Genomic DNA, 19,533 nt, shown 5'->3' with positions numbered 1-19,533 from the left:
ATCTAGTCTCAGCAAGTTTAGTGATTATAAAACTATTGTTGTTAGAAGCACTTTTTAAACAGCTAAAGGATTTCAAAGATATATGATTATATTCTTATAAAATTGACATCATATATATATTTAAATGCTTTTTCCCCATCTCATAGTACTGTATAGTCTATAAATTGAGAATTACATATTACAATATGTTACCTTACCCTAATCTCTTTATCCCATCTGTGAGATGGGGGTGGGGTTATCTTTAAAATCAATGCTTGGGAGGAGATTGTGTAATGTTAATGACATGGCCTTTGGAGTATGATAACTGGGCTAAACTTACAGCTAGATTATTACTTATCGTGCCTCAGCATCTTCTTTATAAATGAGTCCTACCTTTTCGTGCTGTTACGAGGAATAAATGATGTCAGGTGCTTGCCTTAGCATAGCTCCAAGGACGTGGTTAGCACCTGGACCATATAGTAGCTCTAATTTTATTTGTATTATGATAGAAAATTCTTGGTTTCTTTGGGGGAACATATTCTTGCACTCAGATTTCTACTGTTATCTGTGTACCAACTTGTGGTCATTATAAAATATGCACTTTTGGATTTCGTTCTGTCCTGAAGGTGGTGATGAAGCATAATGCTGTAATAGAACATTTAAAACAGAAAAAGACCATGACTCCAGCTGAAAGAGAAGAGAATCAAAGGTAGGGAGAAATGCTTATAACCCAGTAACACGGGGTCTCATTATAAATCAGTCTCTTCTCTCTTAGCATGCTCAGACATAGGTTCTGAACTTACATTTTTTTTATCCTAATTGAAGTTCATTAAATGAGAACCCCTGGCACTAATAGTTTCTCATAGCTGGTTTGAATCGGTCTTTGAAGCTTTCCAGCCATCGAAAACTCATGTCTTAAGCCTTTCAGAATGAAATGCCCAGCATTACATAGGTTGTGTATTTCTCTCTAGAATGATTGTCTGTAACCAGGTGATGAAGTATATTTTGGATAAGATCGATAAAGAAGAGAAACAAGCAGCGAAAAAACGGAAGCGCGAGGAGAGTGTGGAACAGAAACGTAGCAAACAGAATGCTACCAAGCTCTCTGCACTGCTCTTCAAACACAAAGAGCAGCTCAAGGCAGAAATACTGAAAAAGAGAGCGCTCCTGGACAAAGACCTGCAGATCGAGGTGCAGGTGAGAAGGGGCCGCCTGTCTTCCTGTGGCCAGGACTTAGCATCTAATTTTGTGTTTTTCCCCTTGAAATTTTGATTAAGCTTAAAATTGCAGCCTGTTTTCTAGAATTTATATTTCTATACATTTAGTAAAAAGCCGTAGGACACGTCTTTTAAAACAAAATACAGATTTTATATCTAAATGTATGTCGTAATCTCTAAAGTAGCCATTTTAAGAGGTTAGTCTTTTGACTAAAACATTTGAGAAGCTTCTTGGGAATAGTTTTAATCCTCTATGACCATAGTTCTGTCAAAAGTAATTAGGAGCCAAATTTCATAAGAAAGGTAGAAAAACCGAAATAATGTTGAGAGAATGAAAAATCAAGCGTGCCCATTAAATAAAACCAAACTTCTTCCTCGCTTTGTAGACATTGCTAATCCCTTGCTTACTTGGGGAATGTATTGAAAAATGAAAGAAAACATCCGTTCATACATATTTAAATAGCTTTTAAAAAGAGAAGTAGGCAATCTAAAACATCCATAAATGTACATGGTATATTTTAAGGTGAGAAATACTAAAATGCTGCTCAGCCCCAAAATCAGCATTACATATAACTCTTAAGACATTAGAGGTCTTCCTACAAAAGTCAGAAACCAGATGATAATGCCAAAATCAGCATTGTTATTTAGCATCTCTGTTAATTCTAGCTAGTATGTTAACCCAAGAAAAGAAAAAAGAAGATAAAATTGTTATTGTGTATGATATAATTATATCAAAACCCCAAAAGAAAAGTGGTTAAAGTTTATGAGAGAATTCAGTAAGATAAATCACTAGATAAATATCAAGACTGCTTTTGCTATACGGTTTTACACCTTTGACAAATGTATATCATATGTCCATGTTACATACAGAATTCAGGATCATGCCATTAGAGTAGCATACAGAATAGTTTCACTGCCCTAAAAATGTCCTGTGTTGTACCTTTTCATACAACCTCTGTCCCTCTCTATTTGTCTTTTTGATAAAATAATTTATTCCTTTTTTAATAGAACTTATAACGCCTTTATTTAGCTCTTTGAATATCTCAAGCATACTTGTTATAAAGTTTTCATCAAATTGTTCTTTAAAGTTAATTTCATAGGGAGCGAATTCAGATATGGTTATTGATTTCGTTGGTAGTCTTTTTTCACATTACAGGTTGTCATTTGGTTTTGCATTTGGCATTTTAAGTGAGAGGGGCTTTGCTTTGTTTCCCCTCGGAGCCATCGCAGCCCAGCCGACCCTTAACAGTGAGCAGGGAGCCAGCTTTTGCTGCCCATTTCACACGAAGTGCCTGGAGTCCCCCTTCTTTCTGCAGAAACCATTACCGTTGTTGGGCTACCACTTCCTGCTTCTGATCTGGAGCCCAACAGGCCCACGGTTTTAGCTCTGTTCACAGTTTGTATTTCCAGTCCATAGAGACATTTATATTGTGTTCAAGCATGGCTGTGTCTTTTCAGTTTTCTCTTTTTTATGTTTTACTATTCATTGGTATGTTCTTGGAAGGGAGGGGGATCAAGTGTGTACCCACTACATCGTCTCGGTGCTCTTGATTTTCCTAGTCTATTTAAATATGCTATAAATCCACGTGAATAACAAAATGAAACTCAAGATTTACTCTGTTCCGTGGGGAAAAGTTCTGACTTTCTTTTAAATAGAGAAGGGCAGGTGAATAGGCTGTCGACTAGAAGATAAGCTCACAAGTCATATCTCCTTTGAAGATAACTAGCAGCTTTCTTCATTTTCTATTTCTGGTTGTTTTAATTGGGTTTAAGGTATATAAGAACACTCGTTTGGAATTACTAAAACTCCCGCACATTAGGCTGGACTGTGGAGCTACTTGGACAAAGGGAGGTGATGTAACATCCTCTGGCCAGATCATGCGTTTACATAAGTCAAGTGATAGTCTTGTATTGTCTTTAATTGGCAATAGGAAGAGCTCAAGAGAGACCTGAAAATTAAGAAAGAAAAAGAAATGGTGCAGGCCACAGCAGTAGCTGTCACTTCCCCTGCAGCGCCACCTGCGCCTCCAGCCCCTCCACCTTCGCCTCCGCCTCCGCCTCCCCCGCAGCACTCGGGCCCCCTGTCCACGGCCACAGCCACGGCTGCGCTGCCTGTGGCTTCCCAGAAGAGGAAGCGGGAAGAGGAAAGAGACTCAAGCTCCAAGTCCAAGAAGAAGAAAATGATCTCTACTACCTCAAAGGAAACTAAGAAGGACACAAAGCTTTACTGTATCTGTAAAACGCCTTACGATGAATCTAAGTGAGTAGATCCTTTTGAGCTCTAGTTTATTTTCTTAAAATTTAGCTGTTAAATTTACAGTTTTGAAGAAAATGAGTATATTAGTAGCAACGTAAAATAGTTAAAATAGTTTTAAGTAAGGACAATGGTGCTCCACCTATGATCTTGCATCTGATATTCTTAACCTTGATGCTAGAAAGTAGAAATATTATTTCACATGTTCATGATTCGTGTTTGTCCCTCATCATATTCTTTCCTGTCAAAAACAAGCTTTCTGTTGCTCCTTTGCTTTCTCTTCTCTCCAGATTAACTCCAGATCAGTCAGTAATGCTGTCTGGAGAAGGAGGTCTGTCGTTATCGCTGCCCAGAGTTGAGAGCATCCTCTCTGGGATCTGTTTGCAACTCTGGTTACATCAAATTCTAGAGACCGCATATGAATGGTGTGAGAGCTTTCGAGTCTGAGTGGCTTCGGCGTTTTAATTGTTTAATTTTAAGCGATTCTTTTTTTCCCCCCTGCATTGGAATCCTGTAACTATTATTTTTGTCAAAGTTCCCGCTTTTTTATTGGGACAAAAGTCAGAAAAAATACAAAAGTGTTTCTTTCACCCATTCTTCAAGTAAGACACTCAAAATTTTATATATATATATATATATATATATATATATATATATATATATATGGCAGCTAGAAGCTGTTTTTGACAGTTATGGCTTGTATTTGGTGATATATGAATATTTTAGTGCTACTAATCTATAAATGTCATTTATTTATTATTACTGTCATCATTCAACTAAGTATTTAGCTTCCATTTTGAACATTTGGATGCGAGCCAGCTTTTTAAAGCCAAAGATGACAATATTTTTTACAGTACTGAAGTTTTTTTGATTGTGCTAAAAAATATTATCATTTAGAACTAGGAATGCTTAATGTCTAAGTCGATGCCTAATCAGTTTCTAAAATAAAATTATGATGTCTTTAATGTTGTTTCAGCTGCAACCTTGAAACTGCATTAGTGGTGCTATTTAAATTACAGTCTGCAATGCTAGATCAGAACTTTTGTTGGTAGATTTTGCTGTGTGTTGAATAAAACAGACCAGTTTAGGCATCTTTACTTTTCATTGTCTTAGTTTATTGGAAATGTAACATAATGCAAAAAGTGGAGCCTTTTTAACTGATTTTTTCCCTTAGTCTAATACAAGTGTGCCTCCCTTTAAGCAAAATATACTAAATGATTTATAGAACAAAATAGGATATGATTTACTTTCTTTACAAAAAGATCTGCTTATGGAATTTCTTTAAATAACAGTCTTCTTTGGCCTAAGTAAAATATTCAGGTTACAGAAATTTATTTTATGTAATTCCTAAGTTGCATGAAATGAGACACACATGTACATGTGCTCATTCTCTTGAGATTGCCTCATTAGTTTGTGGATATTTCATATTTTTCAGTTTGTCATTATTAACATTTCAGTATACCAGGTTCATTCACTCCTTGTTCTAGTTTGGATGAGTTAGTGTTTTTTTAGTATTTTGTAATCTCATACCAAACGAGGCTGTTTTGGAAATCTAATGAGAGTACCTAAAACTTGGAATTCAAGTGCTGAGCTCACATCCAGGACATACAGCCCACCATCTGGTGAAGGCAACACACACAAATACCGTCAGGGCCCCCACCTGTAGCAGCGAAAATCACACGAGAATTATAATTCAAAAGCCAGAAGTTACCAGTAATAGATAACCCAACCACACAACCGTGCATTATTCCTTAACGTTCATAAAGCAGGTTAGTTTAAAAGCTTGAGAACGATTTCATTTCTCTAGGGGAATCAACCAAGAAACAAGCACCCTGCTAGAACCAATGGTATCAGCAAGGCCATTCTGGTTCTCATTGATTCATACTAACTCTTACTGTGACTTTGACATGGCGTTACCACACACTGCCTGTCAGCGCTTTTAGATAAACTATGTACTATGTGTTTGTCATAGAGATACATGCGTTTTGTCATTGGGATCTTATGTTCCAGGAGCCTCACGTGTTAACTGCATTTGTTTAACCCACAGTTACACACTCTTACAGCCCCCCCCCCTTTGCCAAATACTGTAGAACCTCTCACTGTTTTGGATAACGATCCTTAAATCACTCCACACCATGTGTCCTGATTTTGAATTGAAGCAGTTCCTTACCAGTTAATTAACTTGGCTACTCTCCACACACACATATTAACAGAAAAACTGGCCCATGTCATCTTCGGTTACAGTTAAATTCCAGTGTTTATTTAGAAAACTTGATAGAATTGAATTACTACATGTACCTTTCTTAGTTTTCTTCTTCATATCATGTTTTGACCATTTATCTTCTACACCTGGCTGACCTGCATGTTTCTTGTAGTGTAACTTCTACTTGGTGTTTGCGCTTTGCTTTGTTTTCAAATTTAAATTGTGAGATACATTTTCAAACCTATCTAAGAAATAGCCCTGATTTTGAAATGGCTTCTGTGGCATAGGTTTGACAGATGTAAGTCTTTGATTCTTTGGCTTTGGTTTTTGTGCCTGTTACAGTTTTACACACATTCATTAAGAAGCAAACATTACCATCAGTGTGTTCTTTATTTTTTTCAAATTCCAGTATGTTTTTAAAGACCCATATTTCACTAAACAGTGTATTTGTTGAAATTGATGTTAGTGACTTTATGTTTCCACACTTGATACAGTGTCAGATACTGTAGTTTGCCAGGAGTAGAATGGTCGGATTCAGGATGTTTAGCTGACTCATTGCCGAAAGTTATCCTGTAAGAAAGTGAATCAGGGCAGTGAAGACAGATTTAAGTACCATGCAGCTCAAAATGACAATTACATTGTCATTTTCATTGTGAATGCTTTTAGGTTCTATATTGGCTGTGATCTTTGTACTAACTGGTATCATGGAGAATGTGTTGGCATCACAGAAAAGGAGGCTAAGAAAATGGATGTGTACATCTGTAATGATTGTAAACGGGCACAAGAGGGCAGCAGTGAGGAATTGTACTGTATCTGCAGAACACCTTATGATGAGTCACAGTGAGTTCTGATAAGAGCATCATATTTAATAATTTAGGAAGACAAATTGCTCTGACTGGTTATTTATTATAAAATAAAAGCAAGATTTTTTTCTGCATATATTATACACCTACATTACAAAGTCCTTTCCAGTATTTTTTTCTCTTCTTCCCTCTTTATCTCTCTTTCAAAATTTATGTTGCTTCATAGTGAATGTTTGAGATTCATTGGAAAAAATACGGTTTAATGGTAGACTTGATTCTTTAATATGTAACATAGAATTAATGAGATTAAAATAGCTTGACTCGTTTGGACTTCATTAGTGTTTGAAATGGCGCTTTCTTGTAGGTTAGAAAAACGCTAATTTGGATACAAGCTCTGAGACTGTCATTAGCTTATAGGATTTTGAACTCCCAGTTGGGTGGCAAATATCAGCTTCCCATATGATATGGTACTTGTTGAAAGATTTTTGGCTTTTTTTGTTTTGAGCTTTAAAGTCAATAAAAATGTTTTACATTTTTTTGTATTGGTTTTCTAATATTTTACAGTGTTCAAAATAAACTTGTAATGCTTGTTCTTAACATCAGAAATACTAAATTAACACATAGGGACCTCAATCTTCAAAAGTATTAAAACAATTATAATACTAAATATTTTATATCCCAGGGTTAGAGTATTTTTGGGTGCATGTTTTATCACTTTTTAAAGTAAGTTATAAGTAATGTGACCCCATCTGTTTTGAACTCACATTCACGTTTCGGACCTTGCAGATTCTATATTGGCTGTGATCGCTGTCAGAATTGGTACCATGGGCGCTGCGTTGGCATCTTGCAGAGTGAGGCAGAGCTCATTGACGAGTATGTCTGTCCACAGTGCCAGTCGACAGAGGATGCCATGACAGTGCTCACGCCACTAACAGAGAAAGACTACGAGGGTTTGAAGAGGGTGCTGCGTTCCTTGCAGGTGAGAAACCCCTCTGCACGCAGTGTTTGAGGATGAAATCAACCAGTGTGGCTTTGGGAACCCTTCTAGGGCTTGAACTTTCTGATCTTAGAGTACCTGCTTACCTGCGGATGCCCAGGCAGTCTAGCGAAGTGCTCCACAGACTCAGTCCTTCGTGTGCCAATGTCACAAGGTTTACTGTATCCACACAGTGACTCAGCTATTGTTTAGCTAACACTTGTATTTAAAGTAACTCACTTTTTAAACCTACATTTTATTTTAAGGAATAACTTCATCTCACCACCATAAATTGAAAAACCGTTTGATTAAATTCTGGTTAGATACAAATGCTTATGTAAGGCTTTGAGCCAGAGCCTTCCCGCCTTATTAAAAATTAAAAGGAGATAGGGCGGCTTACGAGATTAGCAGATGTTAAGAGGTGTATTCCAGACACGAGAGTGCCAGATTGGTACTTTCTCCTGTGGGAATCATACTCAAAGAACTGGAGGAACTGGCAGAAGAACACAGGCTCCACATGCAGTTGATCGTTACTTAACATCACACCTCTGCCCCCTCAGTAGCCAGCAGTAAGTGACCGTGGCACAGTCTGAACCCATCCCACCCAGTGTTATAGGTGTGATTGCAAAGCCGTCATCACTCAGTTGGCAGGTCGTCACATAAGGGACAACTTTATTGACTCCTAAGCTGGTGTTCTACCCTCTCAGACCACCCTTTGAAAACTATTATATAGCATGTGCTCATCTGAGATAATTTGTAACTAGAGCAAAAAGCATCTCAGTATAAATAATTTTATCTCTCCAGTTTAAAACTGATTTTGGAGTTTAAGAGTTGATGGGTGCCATGACTCAAATGGAAAATCGAAATGGTATTAGTATTTTCATCTGACAATAGTGACACCGTTTTTAAATTTTTCATTTTAGGCCCATAAGATGGCCTGGCCTTTCCTTGAACCAGTGGATCCTAATGATGCACCAGATTATTACGGTGTCATTAAGGAGCCTATGGGTAAGTACTTGGGTGGAATATGCAATTCTTTCAGAAGTCTCAGCAGATATTTCATTTATCATCCATAAAATTAATATATGAGGATACGTTGAGCAAATTTGGTGGGAGTGTTAATTGGTGTGGTAACTTGTAGGATAAATTAAGATGATGTGTTAATATATAAATGTGTATACTCTCAAATCCAGCAATTTCATTTCTTAGGATTTATTTACATGGGCACAAGTAGGTTATTCATCACAGCAGTGTTTATGATTGCAAAAATACTGGAAATGAAATAAATAGCCATCAGTAGAGTAGCTAAATCAAATGATGTGTAAGCGGCATAATATGCAGCTATATAAATGAGTGAATGCAATCAATAAATGGGTCAGGTCTGTCTGAGCCTCTCATCTTTCTCTGTCACCTCTTCCTCATCTTTTCCTGGAAGAGATCAAATTTGATGGCCCACAGTAGAGATCCAACAAAATATAGCCTCATTTCCTGGAAAACAAAAGGGTAATAAGTTATAGCTACAAGTAATTGCATTAAGATGGAAAGCAATGATGATTTCATTAAAAAAATGAAATCCACAAAAAAAATTATAGAAATTAAAACATAGATAAAAGCTACCAAACTGCCAAAGGTTTCTGATTAGCTCTGTCTGATGAAAGAAGTATTCCAGAAGCCAGCTAAGCATTTTATAAATGGGAAGGGTTTTATTGTATATTTGAAAGTTACTAAGAGAGTAGATCTTAAAAGTTCTCATCACAAGAAAAATAATTTTCAGTATATGTGATGATGGCTGTAAACATTGTGGTAGTCAGGTCTGTTCCTACTTCGCATTTGGTTCCATTAATGTTCGTGTCATCCTGCATAGTGCCACACTTTTCATTATCACAACTGTATAATATGTTTTAATATCTAAGTTTTCTCTCCTTTTATTTTTCAGCTGTTTCTAAGATATTCTTAGACTTTTCTTTTTTTTACTTTTTTCAAATTCTATAATCATCATTGAAACTAGTTTAGAATTTTGTTATCTATCTTTAAATCTTAGATTGATTTGAGATCACTGACCTTTTACTCTCCCAAAATTTTAGGTAAAATTATATGGGGAATTTCCCTTCAAATACAACTTTCTCCTGGGACCTAATGTTATTTCATGTAGCTTTTAGCTCAGTATAAGCCAAAGCAGTAACCTAATGATTTTTGTCAGTTCTGCACACTACCTGTACTATTACATACTAATGTTTTTATTCATATAAGCTAATATTTTCCTTTAAGTTGATTCAAGTATATATTTCATATTATTACCACCATCAGCCAGTGAGTCACTATTGCTTGTAATACAAAATAACAATAAAAATGAATAAAGAAAGCAAAATGATGTTATAAAGTCTAATACCAGAGTTACAGGCCCATAGATTTTGTTCTTAATTCTGGTTATGACCCTTCGCTTTGTGCACGTCATATACTTAATTGTTTGCATGTGAAAATGTGTTAGACTTGGGAATGTATTGATCACTTTGGTGTGGTTGCCTTTATTTCAAACCAATTGAATAAAGAGCTGTTCTTGTAGTTAACTGATAGTTAAATAAATTAAAACCTTCTTAACAGTAGTCTTACATAGTAGATCTCCAATCAAAAACAAAATTGGAAAAGTGCTCCTATTTTCTTCATGAATTGCTAAATAGTCTTCAGTGGGTAACCAGCTTGGTTCCAGGACTGCTCATATAGGAAGTTCATATTCTTATTATTCAGGACCGTAGGCAGTACTCACATTGGAGCAGCCTTAAAGCTTTGAAAATGTTTTCATTTTGTATTTTTAAGACCTTGCCACCATGGAAGAAAGAATACAAAGACGATATTATGAAAAGCTGACGGAATTTGTGGCAGATATGACCAAAATTTTTGATAACTGTCGTTACTACAATCCAAGTGACTCCCCCTTTTACCAGTGTGCAGAAGTTCTTGAATCATTCTTTGTACAGAAATTGAAAGGATTCAAGGCTAGCAGGTGAGTGGGCGTGTTCAGTGTTCTGAATTAATTCAGCTCCTCAAGCTCTTTACACTGTTCTAAGGAACCAGCCAGTGCAGTTTATGGTAAATTTGAGCCTTAATATCAAGAATCTGGGGGGGGGGGGGGGGGCGGGGATCAAGACTCTGTGTTATAATGTCAAGGACAAGAGGACAGACTCAGTAATGAGAAATTGCCAAGTTTGTGACCTGCTTCAAATTCAAGTCATGTTTTAAAATTCAGAAAGCATTTATCAAATGCTTACAGAATGCAAGATGCTATCATAAATGCCACAGGGCACATACAGGGAGGGGCATTTAAGGACTGTCTCCTTATTTTATGTTTGCTCTGTCTTTGAAATCATAAAATATTTATTTTTCTGGGCAAAACTAGACTTCATGTCCACAGACCTTTTCTTTGAACCTCTAGTAACATAAAAGCATCGAGCAATTTTACGTGATACGCACATACTGACTTTCGTGACTTCTGTTTCTGAACCTCAGCTTCCTTCTGAAGCCCATGACTTCCCTTCCAACAGAACCCCTCTTGCATTCCTGTGGTAGCTGCCACCACTCTGTAGCCCTTGAGATTTGTTGTTCACCATCCACCAACCCACAAGTTTGATTGTCCCTAGATATTCAGATTGTGTGGATGTTGGCTGGTTTGGGGCCTGGGCATCTATGTTACCTGATGAATTCCCATGGGACTCTGCACACCAAAGTGTAAGAACCAGTGCTCTACGTAGTAATTTTCCTTGGAGGAAAATCTGTAGGGTGTTTTGTCTCCCTTCTCCTGTAGCAAGGTATATCAAGAACTGCATTTTAGAGTTAGTTCATGTAAACTAAAAATGAAAGACAAACCCAGCTGAAGTATCCAGTTACTTTCTCAGCAAAGGAATCAAAAACCACAGGCAAGGAAAGAGGGAAGGCAGGTATGTAGGCCGTCAGGCTGTAGACCAAGAGCCAGGGAGCTTCACAGAACTCTAAAACTTTCCCATTTTTATCATCCTCTATTAACCCCTTAGCTAGAAAACTTAAAATGGAAGAGGGCTTACTCAATATGACAGAATTTCCAGAAAAAAAATAATAAAGGAATACAAAGAGATAAAGTCACAATAGTGAACAGAATATGGTAGAAGTTAGTTAATGAGATTTCAGCAGATTCTGGACTACAGAAAGCAGATGGAAGAGGACCGATTGAGGCCAGGCAAGCCACAGCCCAGACTCCTTCTAGAGGGCTTTTCAAACAGGTGACAGCTTGCTGTTCAGTAGAACCCCAGAGAGCCTCCAACACGCAGATGCTGAAATAAAGTCGAAAGCAAGAGAGAAGGGAAAAGGGAGAGACAAACTGAAGATCTGTATAGATGCTCCACAACTTAACAACGGGGTTGCATTCTAGTAAGCCCATTGTAAGTCGAAAATAGCATATGTCGAAAATGCATTTAGTACACCTGACCTACTGAACAGCATAGCCTAGCCTTGCTCATTTCTACTGAATGCCTATTGCTTGGGCACCATCGGAAAGTTGAAATTTCGTAAGTTGAATGAATCATGGCAAGTTGGGGACCTTCTGTGTATGAGCTAGTCACCTTCCCTAACCCCTGTGTGGGTCAGGGAACTGGAAGAACTGGAAGAATACAGTGTTCTCTAAAGAAATGGAATATACCGTCTGCAGAGAACTGGACCCAGAGTGAAGTCCCCTGACCTCTGAAAGGCCAGGTCCCCAGCCCCCTTATTTTAAAGTTATGGCTCTCAACATAGATAATTTGTCCACTCCTGCCCCCAAAGGATATAATGTCAGGAGACTTTTTTTTTTTTTTTCTTTTTTTTTTTGGTCACACTTGAGCTGAGAAGTGGCACTGGCGTCTGATAGGTAGGAAGAGACTAGAGATGCTGCCGAACATCCTACACCACACAGGACAGCCCCCCATAACAGAGCCATCCAGCCCTAAAATGTCAATAGTGAGACTGAGAAACCATGACCTAACGCAGAGCCGTCCCAGCAGCAGGCCCTGTACACCTGGCTCTCCAGGCCCCGTCTGTTCTCACGTGTGAACAGACAACTAGGGACAGCAGAAAGAAGGAAGCCTGCGCTGTAAGAGAAAGGTCCAGGTGTCCAGAGCGAACTTTACAGGAACAGGCCTCTAAATTGTGGCCCAAAAGAAATGTTAAAAGATGCTGCATCTACGACATGGTGAACTGGATATTAGGAATAAAAAACAATCTGAGGAAAAGGAGTGATTGGAACAAATCTAAAGTTATTGCAAGCAGTGAAAGTTAAAATCAGGAACTTTCTTAGTATAAAGAACAAAGACGAGATGAAAAACGTAGAAGAAAAAATGTTATAGAGTATCCAGTGTTCTCTTAATGGAAATTCCAGAAAGGAACAGAAAAGACAGAAGAGGACGTTTTCAGAAGACTAATAAAAGAAAAATTTCCTGAGCTGATGAGAGGCACAAGACTTCAGATCCAAGTAAAACAGAGTCGTTCACTCCACATATGGTTGAGAGCCCTGCTGCGAGTCAGATACCGAATGCAGCAGTGAATGAATAAGCTCCTCTCTGTGGGCCTTACCTTTTGTGAGGTGGGCAAACAGAGCAGCGGGCCAGGGCTGTGTGGGATGATGAGGGAAACTGATAAACAAAATAAACCAGCTGGGCAAATGGAGAAAACTCCACCCCACATATATATCGCGGTACAATTTCCAGATGCCAAGGATAAAAGAGCTTCTAAACAGGATGAAACAGACAACCTACAAAGCAATGAGAATTAGACTGGTCAGGTATCAGACTTTTCTTTAGCAACATGGAATGCTAGGGGATTATGAAGAAGTAAATTCAAAAGTTTGAGGAAAAATTCTTTTCAACCTACAAGTCTGTGTCCAGCCAAGCAGTCAAGTGTAGAAGCAGAATAAATACATTGTTTTAGTTACATAAGAATTCACAGGACCTCCTTTCCACGCATCCTTCCTTAGCAAGTTATTTTAAGATGTGTATTAGCAAAATGAGCAAATCAAAACAAGACCTCAGATCCAGGAAATGAAGTTCAAGAAAGCAGTGGGGATTACTCTGACTCAGGGTGACATTTGTACACCGGTCTATGCAGCAAGCAGTCCAAATTGGAGAAGGAGAATGGAGTACACTCCCATGGGGGGAGGAGGGGAGATAATTTGTTTAAGAATGTAAGGAGAGAAAATGAAAATTACTTACAAACTCTGTGAAAAACAGAAAGTTGTATAGCAGTGCCTTCTTAGCAGAGGAGGTGCTACAGAGAAAAATATCTCATAATCTTAATAATTGAATACTACATTGATTTATAACTTTTCAGAATCAGCCTAGAGACAAAGCATAGATTTAGTGTTAAATGTGAGCTCAGTTCTCATTTGCTTTAACAGGATTTTAAAACAATGTAAAGTTGATAAAACAAACAGCAGTATAACAAATTTAACTACTTAAGAACTGAAACTTCAAAGTGATTGATCCTAGGGAGCCTGGACTTCAGATTAAGTAAAGATAGGACGGAGGACTACAATTTATTATAAGCTTCTCTATGCTTTTGATTTGTACTTCTGGCGGTTATTCCTCTGATTACATTTTTTTAAATTGCCTTTTTTCCCCCCTGGCCTTGGGTGGAAACTGTGAGGTGCAGGCTGGGAGATTAAAATCCCACCCTGGCGCCAAGCTCGCAGGCAGACCCTGATGGGGGCGTTAGCAGCGCTGATGAAGGCGGGGAAAGCCAGGGGAGAGCGTGGCCTTGTGGTGAATGAGAGCCGGGAGAGGGGAGGAGGCCTAGAGGCCGGATCTGCCCAGGAGAGAGGCCGCTGAGGACAGCTTGCCACCTGCTTGTCTCATGTCACTTTTTATTACATTTGAGTTTACGTAACTTTCATTAATGAACATGGGAACCAATTGAGAAGTTTGCTCAATTCCGCTTTTAAATAAAATGGAAGAGATGTTAGGGAATTTTTGTTGATTTTCAGAATTAAAGCAAAATGAACACATGTAGCCGGTCATTGCAATTTGATTTATTTATGGTTTTTCAATGTTTCCTTTGCCATATTTTCCCCATTTTAAATTTATGATCTCCAGCATTATTTGCAAATTATATTCATTACTTTGTTATAATTCATCATTTATATCATCCATGTTCTTTCTTTTCTTACAGATTGTGATATCTTTAGTCTGAATTTTTAACTGGAATCAGAACTGGATGTTGGGGTCATTCTTTTATTGTACCACGTGATTACCTAATTCAAAATTGCCCCCAAAAGTTCAGATTAGTTAATATAATTTTTTAATGTTAAAAGATGTATAGTAATAAACACTTTATTCTAGCAGCCATTTTAATGTATTTAAGAATTGTAAACTCCTGAAATACTGTATTTATATACACTATTGCAGTAGAACATACTTTGACTTAGTCCTGGTAACTGTACAGAATTTGGTTTACTAACAAAAGTTGTGAATAAAACTGTGAAACTAGAAAGGAGACTTTCTGGACTTTAATAGAAAAATGTGATTTTAATATTGCTATTTCTCTTCTTTTAACATAATTTTTTCCCTTCATATTCCCTCCCCAGTGTAAATAAGCACGTGCGTATACACACACACACATCTTTTACTGCAATGGTGATGCTTCTGTAAATGTCTCTATTTGTTCCTTTGGCTAAAAATGTAAATTTTTTTAGACAAATATATATATTTTTCAATATGGCTTTTCTCAGTGAACTATCATGTTTAGTGTACAGTGAAGATTTTAATATTATAGGTTTAAAAATTCATACTTGTTCTCATACATTTGCTCACAAGGGTAAAAGGAAAGAACATGGCTGCTTCCCCCAGACTGACCTTGGCATCCACATAAAGCATCATTGTTTTCAAAAATGAAGGGTGCTTAATTGTTCCCTTTTTTCTGTATTCTGTAGGTCTCATAACAACAAACTGCAGTCTACAGCTTCTTAAAGTTCAGCGTGTTAACCTAAACATAAAACACAGCAAGAATCTGGTTGTCTGAACTATTTTAAATTAAGGAGCCAGATGTTTTTAGTCAGGTTATCCTGACAAGACTTGACCTAAACTTCGTTTTTATTGGTCATAACAGTCCAATTATATTCTTGACCAATTTTGTCCAACGGACAAGGGAAAAGCAAAGTCAACGACACCATTATCTTGTCAAGATCAAATGGTTTTACTATTGTGGCAGAAGCGGGAAAACTTTGTTTATTGAAAAAAAAAAGAAAAAAGAAAGCAAGAAAAAAAGATAATATGGGGTCAAGTGTAACTCCATGGAAATGCCACGTCTGCTCTTCAGTGAAGAAGCTGGTTTAGAGTCTCACAGAAAACTTTTGACTGTATTTATTTATTGTTGCAAAAAAAAAAAGACGCTTTTTTATTGCTGCCCTCATTTGTCAGCTAATTATTTTTTCTTATAAAATCCAGCCCTGGTTACATGTAATCCATTCTGTATCTTATCATGATTCCTGTAGGTAAAAGTACAAGACGACCTCTAGATGTCTTTTCTTTCTATGAAAGGAGCTGCTATGTACACATGTGCACACACACACACACACACACACACAACTGGGAATCAACAATGAGTTTATTGTTCATGGTAGATAAAAATTAAGCTTGCATAAAGGTTGGGCTAAGTGGTCCTGGACTACAGACTGTTGCCTTGAACATAACAGTACAATTTGTCATTTACTCTGCACCAGGCTAAAATGAGTAAAATCTATTTGAAGGTATCTTGTTTGTAAACATTTGTCAGATTCTAATTTTTTTCTTTTTGTATTAAAATTCAACTATGGATGTATATGAAACAAAATAAATGGAGATCATTTTTCTCCCACAGATGGTGTCTTTGAATGTGCGCTAATGGTTATCTGTGAGCCTTTAGGGGAAAGGGAGGGCTGCAACGTAAATAAAAGGCAGACGAATCCAGTCGTGCCTGGCTTTGTCCAGGCTGGTAGTGGCCCTTCACTTTATAATCCCCAGTCCACTGTCATCACGTCAAAGAAAAAATCTTCAGGGGTGCTAGTCCTGTTGCATCAGTCGATTGTGCTAATAAAAAAGGTGACGTGACAAAATGCACGTTGCCTTCATCTGTATGTTAAAGTTACAGACAGCTAATATTTTACGAAGGGCGTTTTTTAGATGACATCATCTTTTTAATACTTTTTGTTGGTTGAGTCATTCGGGTTATTTTCCCACGTAAGGAAAAGTGTAAGCAGCAGGAAGAAAGATGGAAACAACAGAGGAAGGTGTATCTTGCATGTTTTCCTCCAGTGTTCTAACCTTCCACTTGTATCACGCGGCAGTGTAGTAATAGCTTCTAGAAGATCTGCCATGGTTGGTTAATGCAGCTTTGCAAAAATTTTACACTAATTCATATTAGCTTTGTCCTGCCAAGTTCTGGAATTTATATAATTATTGTTTTTAAAAAGTTTCCTTCTGTTTAATATCACCCTGCTATGCAAAACCTTTCCCAGACCATAGTTTCTTAAAAGAAAGATGTTGCTTACAGTTTCCAGTTCTTTCTTATTACAGGCTCAGGTGTACAGGTTATTCTGGGTTAATTTTACCTGATGAAGCCCATTCCTTTTTGTACATAAAAATGTCACTTAAATCTATGCTTACAAACTAAAGAGACTAGTTGCTCAATACAGAAACATGGAAACAGTTTTTGTTTAAAATATTAACATGGAAGTAGTCAAATATAGGTTATTTTGTCCTTTTACTTTTTGAAAAATGTTACATATTGTATGCACTGTGCTGATGCAAGAATCCTACCTTTTAATGAATTATAAAATTACTCTGCATCTCATCACATCACAATATTTCTGTACTATTTATTCATATATATATAGACATAGATGGGCTTAATCATTTCAAACTTGTTGCGGCAAGAATTTTCCTACCTGTAGGCAATAGATTGCTATGTTTTTAACAGATTGTGGCAAATTCTAAACAGCTATTCTTTTTGTACCGTAATAGGACATTTCATCCTAGAAAAATAAAATAATGTTTTTGACATTGGATTTGGTGCAGTTTCTAATGAAACAGTGATTGGTTGGTTGATATATATTTTCTCTAGCTGTTGGCATTGCCAAATTGTACACAAAAGATAAATTTTATGGGAATCCTCTGACCGCGAAGGTGTTAAATTGATGTGTGTATTTAATATTATAAAGCATTTTGCGATTTCTATCACCATATAAATACTTATGATATGTTATAGTTTTAGCAACTACAGAGCTTTAGTCTTCCAAAAGTAATTTTTGAAAAACATACATTCTTATAATACATAAGGAGTTTCAAAAGCTGCTTTTCTATGAGTATTTGACAAGCTTCTACTGTTCAATACACGTACTACAGCTATTATGCTTTCAGGAATCCCAGTAGAATACATATTTGTGATACCGTTAGGATTTTTCTACCCAGTCCTTGGACCTGTAAATCTGTTTGCATCAGTAGATTTCCTTGGCTAAAGGTATTTTTGATGCTTATGTTTCATCTGCCAAATTCATAATCCCTGGAACTATTTCATAATAAGTATTTTCATAATATTTGTAAGGCTTTTTTTACCTATCCAATTTCAGCAGGACTTGTATTTCAGTTAATGTCCTGCAGTAGGTTAAAAAAAACTTGTGAACTTTTAGAGAGATTTTCTAAAGTAAAACCATTTTTTATATTTCAAATGGCCTGGAGCGTTACTTAGAGACACTGATATTTGCTGCTGTTTGTAATCTACCTTCCTAGAAACTGCAAATAAAAGTTATTTCCCTATTTCTGTTCATTTCTGGTAGGAAAAATCCTTACTTTTTTGTATATTTCTGATATTCAAGAGCCAGCCCGGTGACCTTTTAAATCTGCACGCTTACAGAGCTGGACAGCGCTGTGATTACTGCGGTACTCACCCTTTTCATGGCTGAGGCCACTACCCATGAGTCTCAGCTTTCCAGTTCTGAAACTGAGAATGGTGGTATCTCATGGGCGAAGTGATGCTAAATAAGTACCGGGAAGGGGGTGGGGGCAGAGCCCACTGAGTTTTTTTTAATAATTTCAAATATTCAGAGGTACTTCCAGGTACTTAGAATAAGATACCAAAAAGACGTTTTTTAAAAGAGCACACATCCCACTTGATCCAATTTGGACCAAACTCAACTGAAGAAATAAGCTATATTTTTTAGATGATCCTGATCCTGAAATTGAGGTGGTGCATTATAGGTGTTAGGTCAGTTTTTTAGCGGTGTGTGTGCATGAATGTGTGTGTGATCAACCTTAAAAATGATTTTTAGAGAAATAAATGAGGCTAAATGATATTTTTAAAAGATAGTAAAAAGGTAGTACCAAAAAAAAAGTATGTGTTTTATAGACCTTTCCCTACCAAAAGGAAAACGTACTTTTTTCCCCTGGAATTCTAGCAGCTTAATCCAAAGGAGGGTCACTAACGAGTTAGTCTGCTGATGAGGGACTATTATTAGGTGTGCACAGATTCCTTCGGAGCACAAATCCATGTGCTAAAACAAATAGGGCAAAAGAGTTAGGAATGACAATGAATTTGCTAATAAAAATTTTCCATAAGATTCAAGATTATATCCCAATGTACTGAATATTGAAAAGGAGGTTCCTCCCCTCTTGCTCACCGAGAGTCCCAGGCAGTTGTCCCTGCCTCCTGTGCAGGTCCCCAGGCCCACCACTGCTCTGGCTCCCGAGCGCCTCACTGGACTCCATTGCAAACCTGCCCTTGAATGATGGCCTTAATTTTAACGAAGTTTCTAAAAAGCTGGCCTGCTGCTTTGCCAGGGTGTACATGCTAACTGTAAGGCCAAGGAGCACACAGATCACAGAGTTTGGGCACATTTTGTGCATTTTCCAAAACCTATTAGAAATTTGAATGTTACTAAATCGGTCTAATCAAACCCTAACCCTCAGGCTATGTAAAAGTGATTTTTTTCCCCCTTTTAAACCAGAGCTATTTAAACTATCTATGCTCAAACATCTGACCAACCAATAATTTATCTATTTGGCTATTTTATTTTCCTCACTTTGTTACTCAAGATCACTACTTAGCTTTGTGACATTCAAAAATTCAGCTTTGAT

The 19,533-nt window shown here is 37.2% G+C and overlaps 1 protein-coding gene across 1 annotated transcript in view; it reads left to right on the top strand.

Annotated features, from left to right (window-relative positions):
* BPTF (bromodomain PHD finger transcription factor) overlaps nt 1-17,468 on the top strand; it is a 120,430-nt gene extending 102,962 nt beyond the window's left edge. Inside the window, 7 exon segments of the mRNA XM_016129063.2 lie at nt 606-688; nt 951-1,176; nt 3,128-3,456; nt 7,243-7,435; nt 8,356-8,440; nt 10,247-10,433; nt 15,357-17,468. Of these exon segments, the coding sequence (XP_015984549.2) occupies nt 606-688; nt 951-1,176; nt 3,128-3,456; nt 7,243-7,435; nt 8,356-8,440; nt 10,247-10,433; nt 15,357-15,393 (1,140 nt within the window). The 3' untranslated portion in view covers nt 15,394-17,468.
* Nucleotides 17,469-19,533: the final 2,065 nt, after the last annotated feature.

Source organism: Rousettus aegyptiacus, unplaced genomic scaffold (genome assembly GCF_014176215.1).
Source record: "Rousettus aegyptiacus isolate mRouAeg1 unplaced genomic scaffold, mRouAeg1.p scaffold_m13_p_6, whole genome shotgun sequence".
NCBI classification, from domain to species: Eukaryota; Metazoa; Chordata; class Mammalia; order Chiroptera; family Pteropodidae; genus Rousettus; species Rousettus aegyptiacus.
The sequence above is the reverse complement of the archived record's forward strand: the minus strand, read 5'-3'. Positions and strand labels throughout refer to the sequence as shown.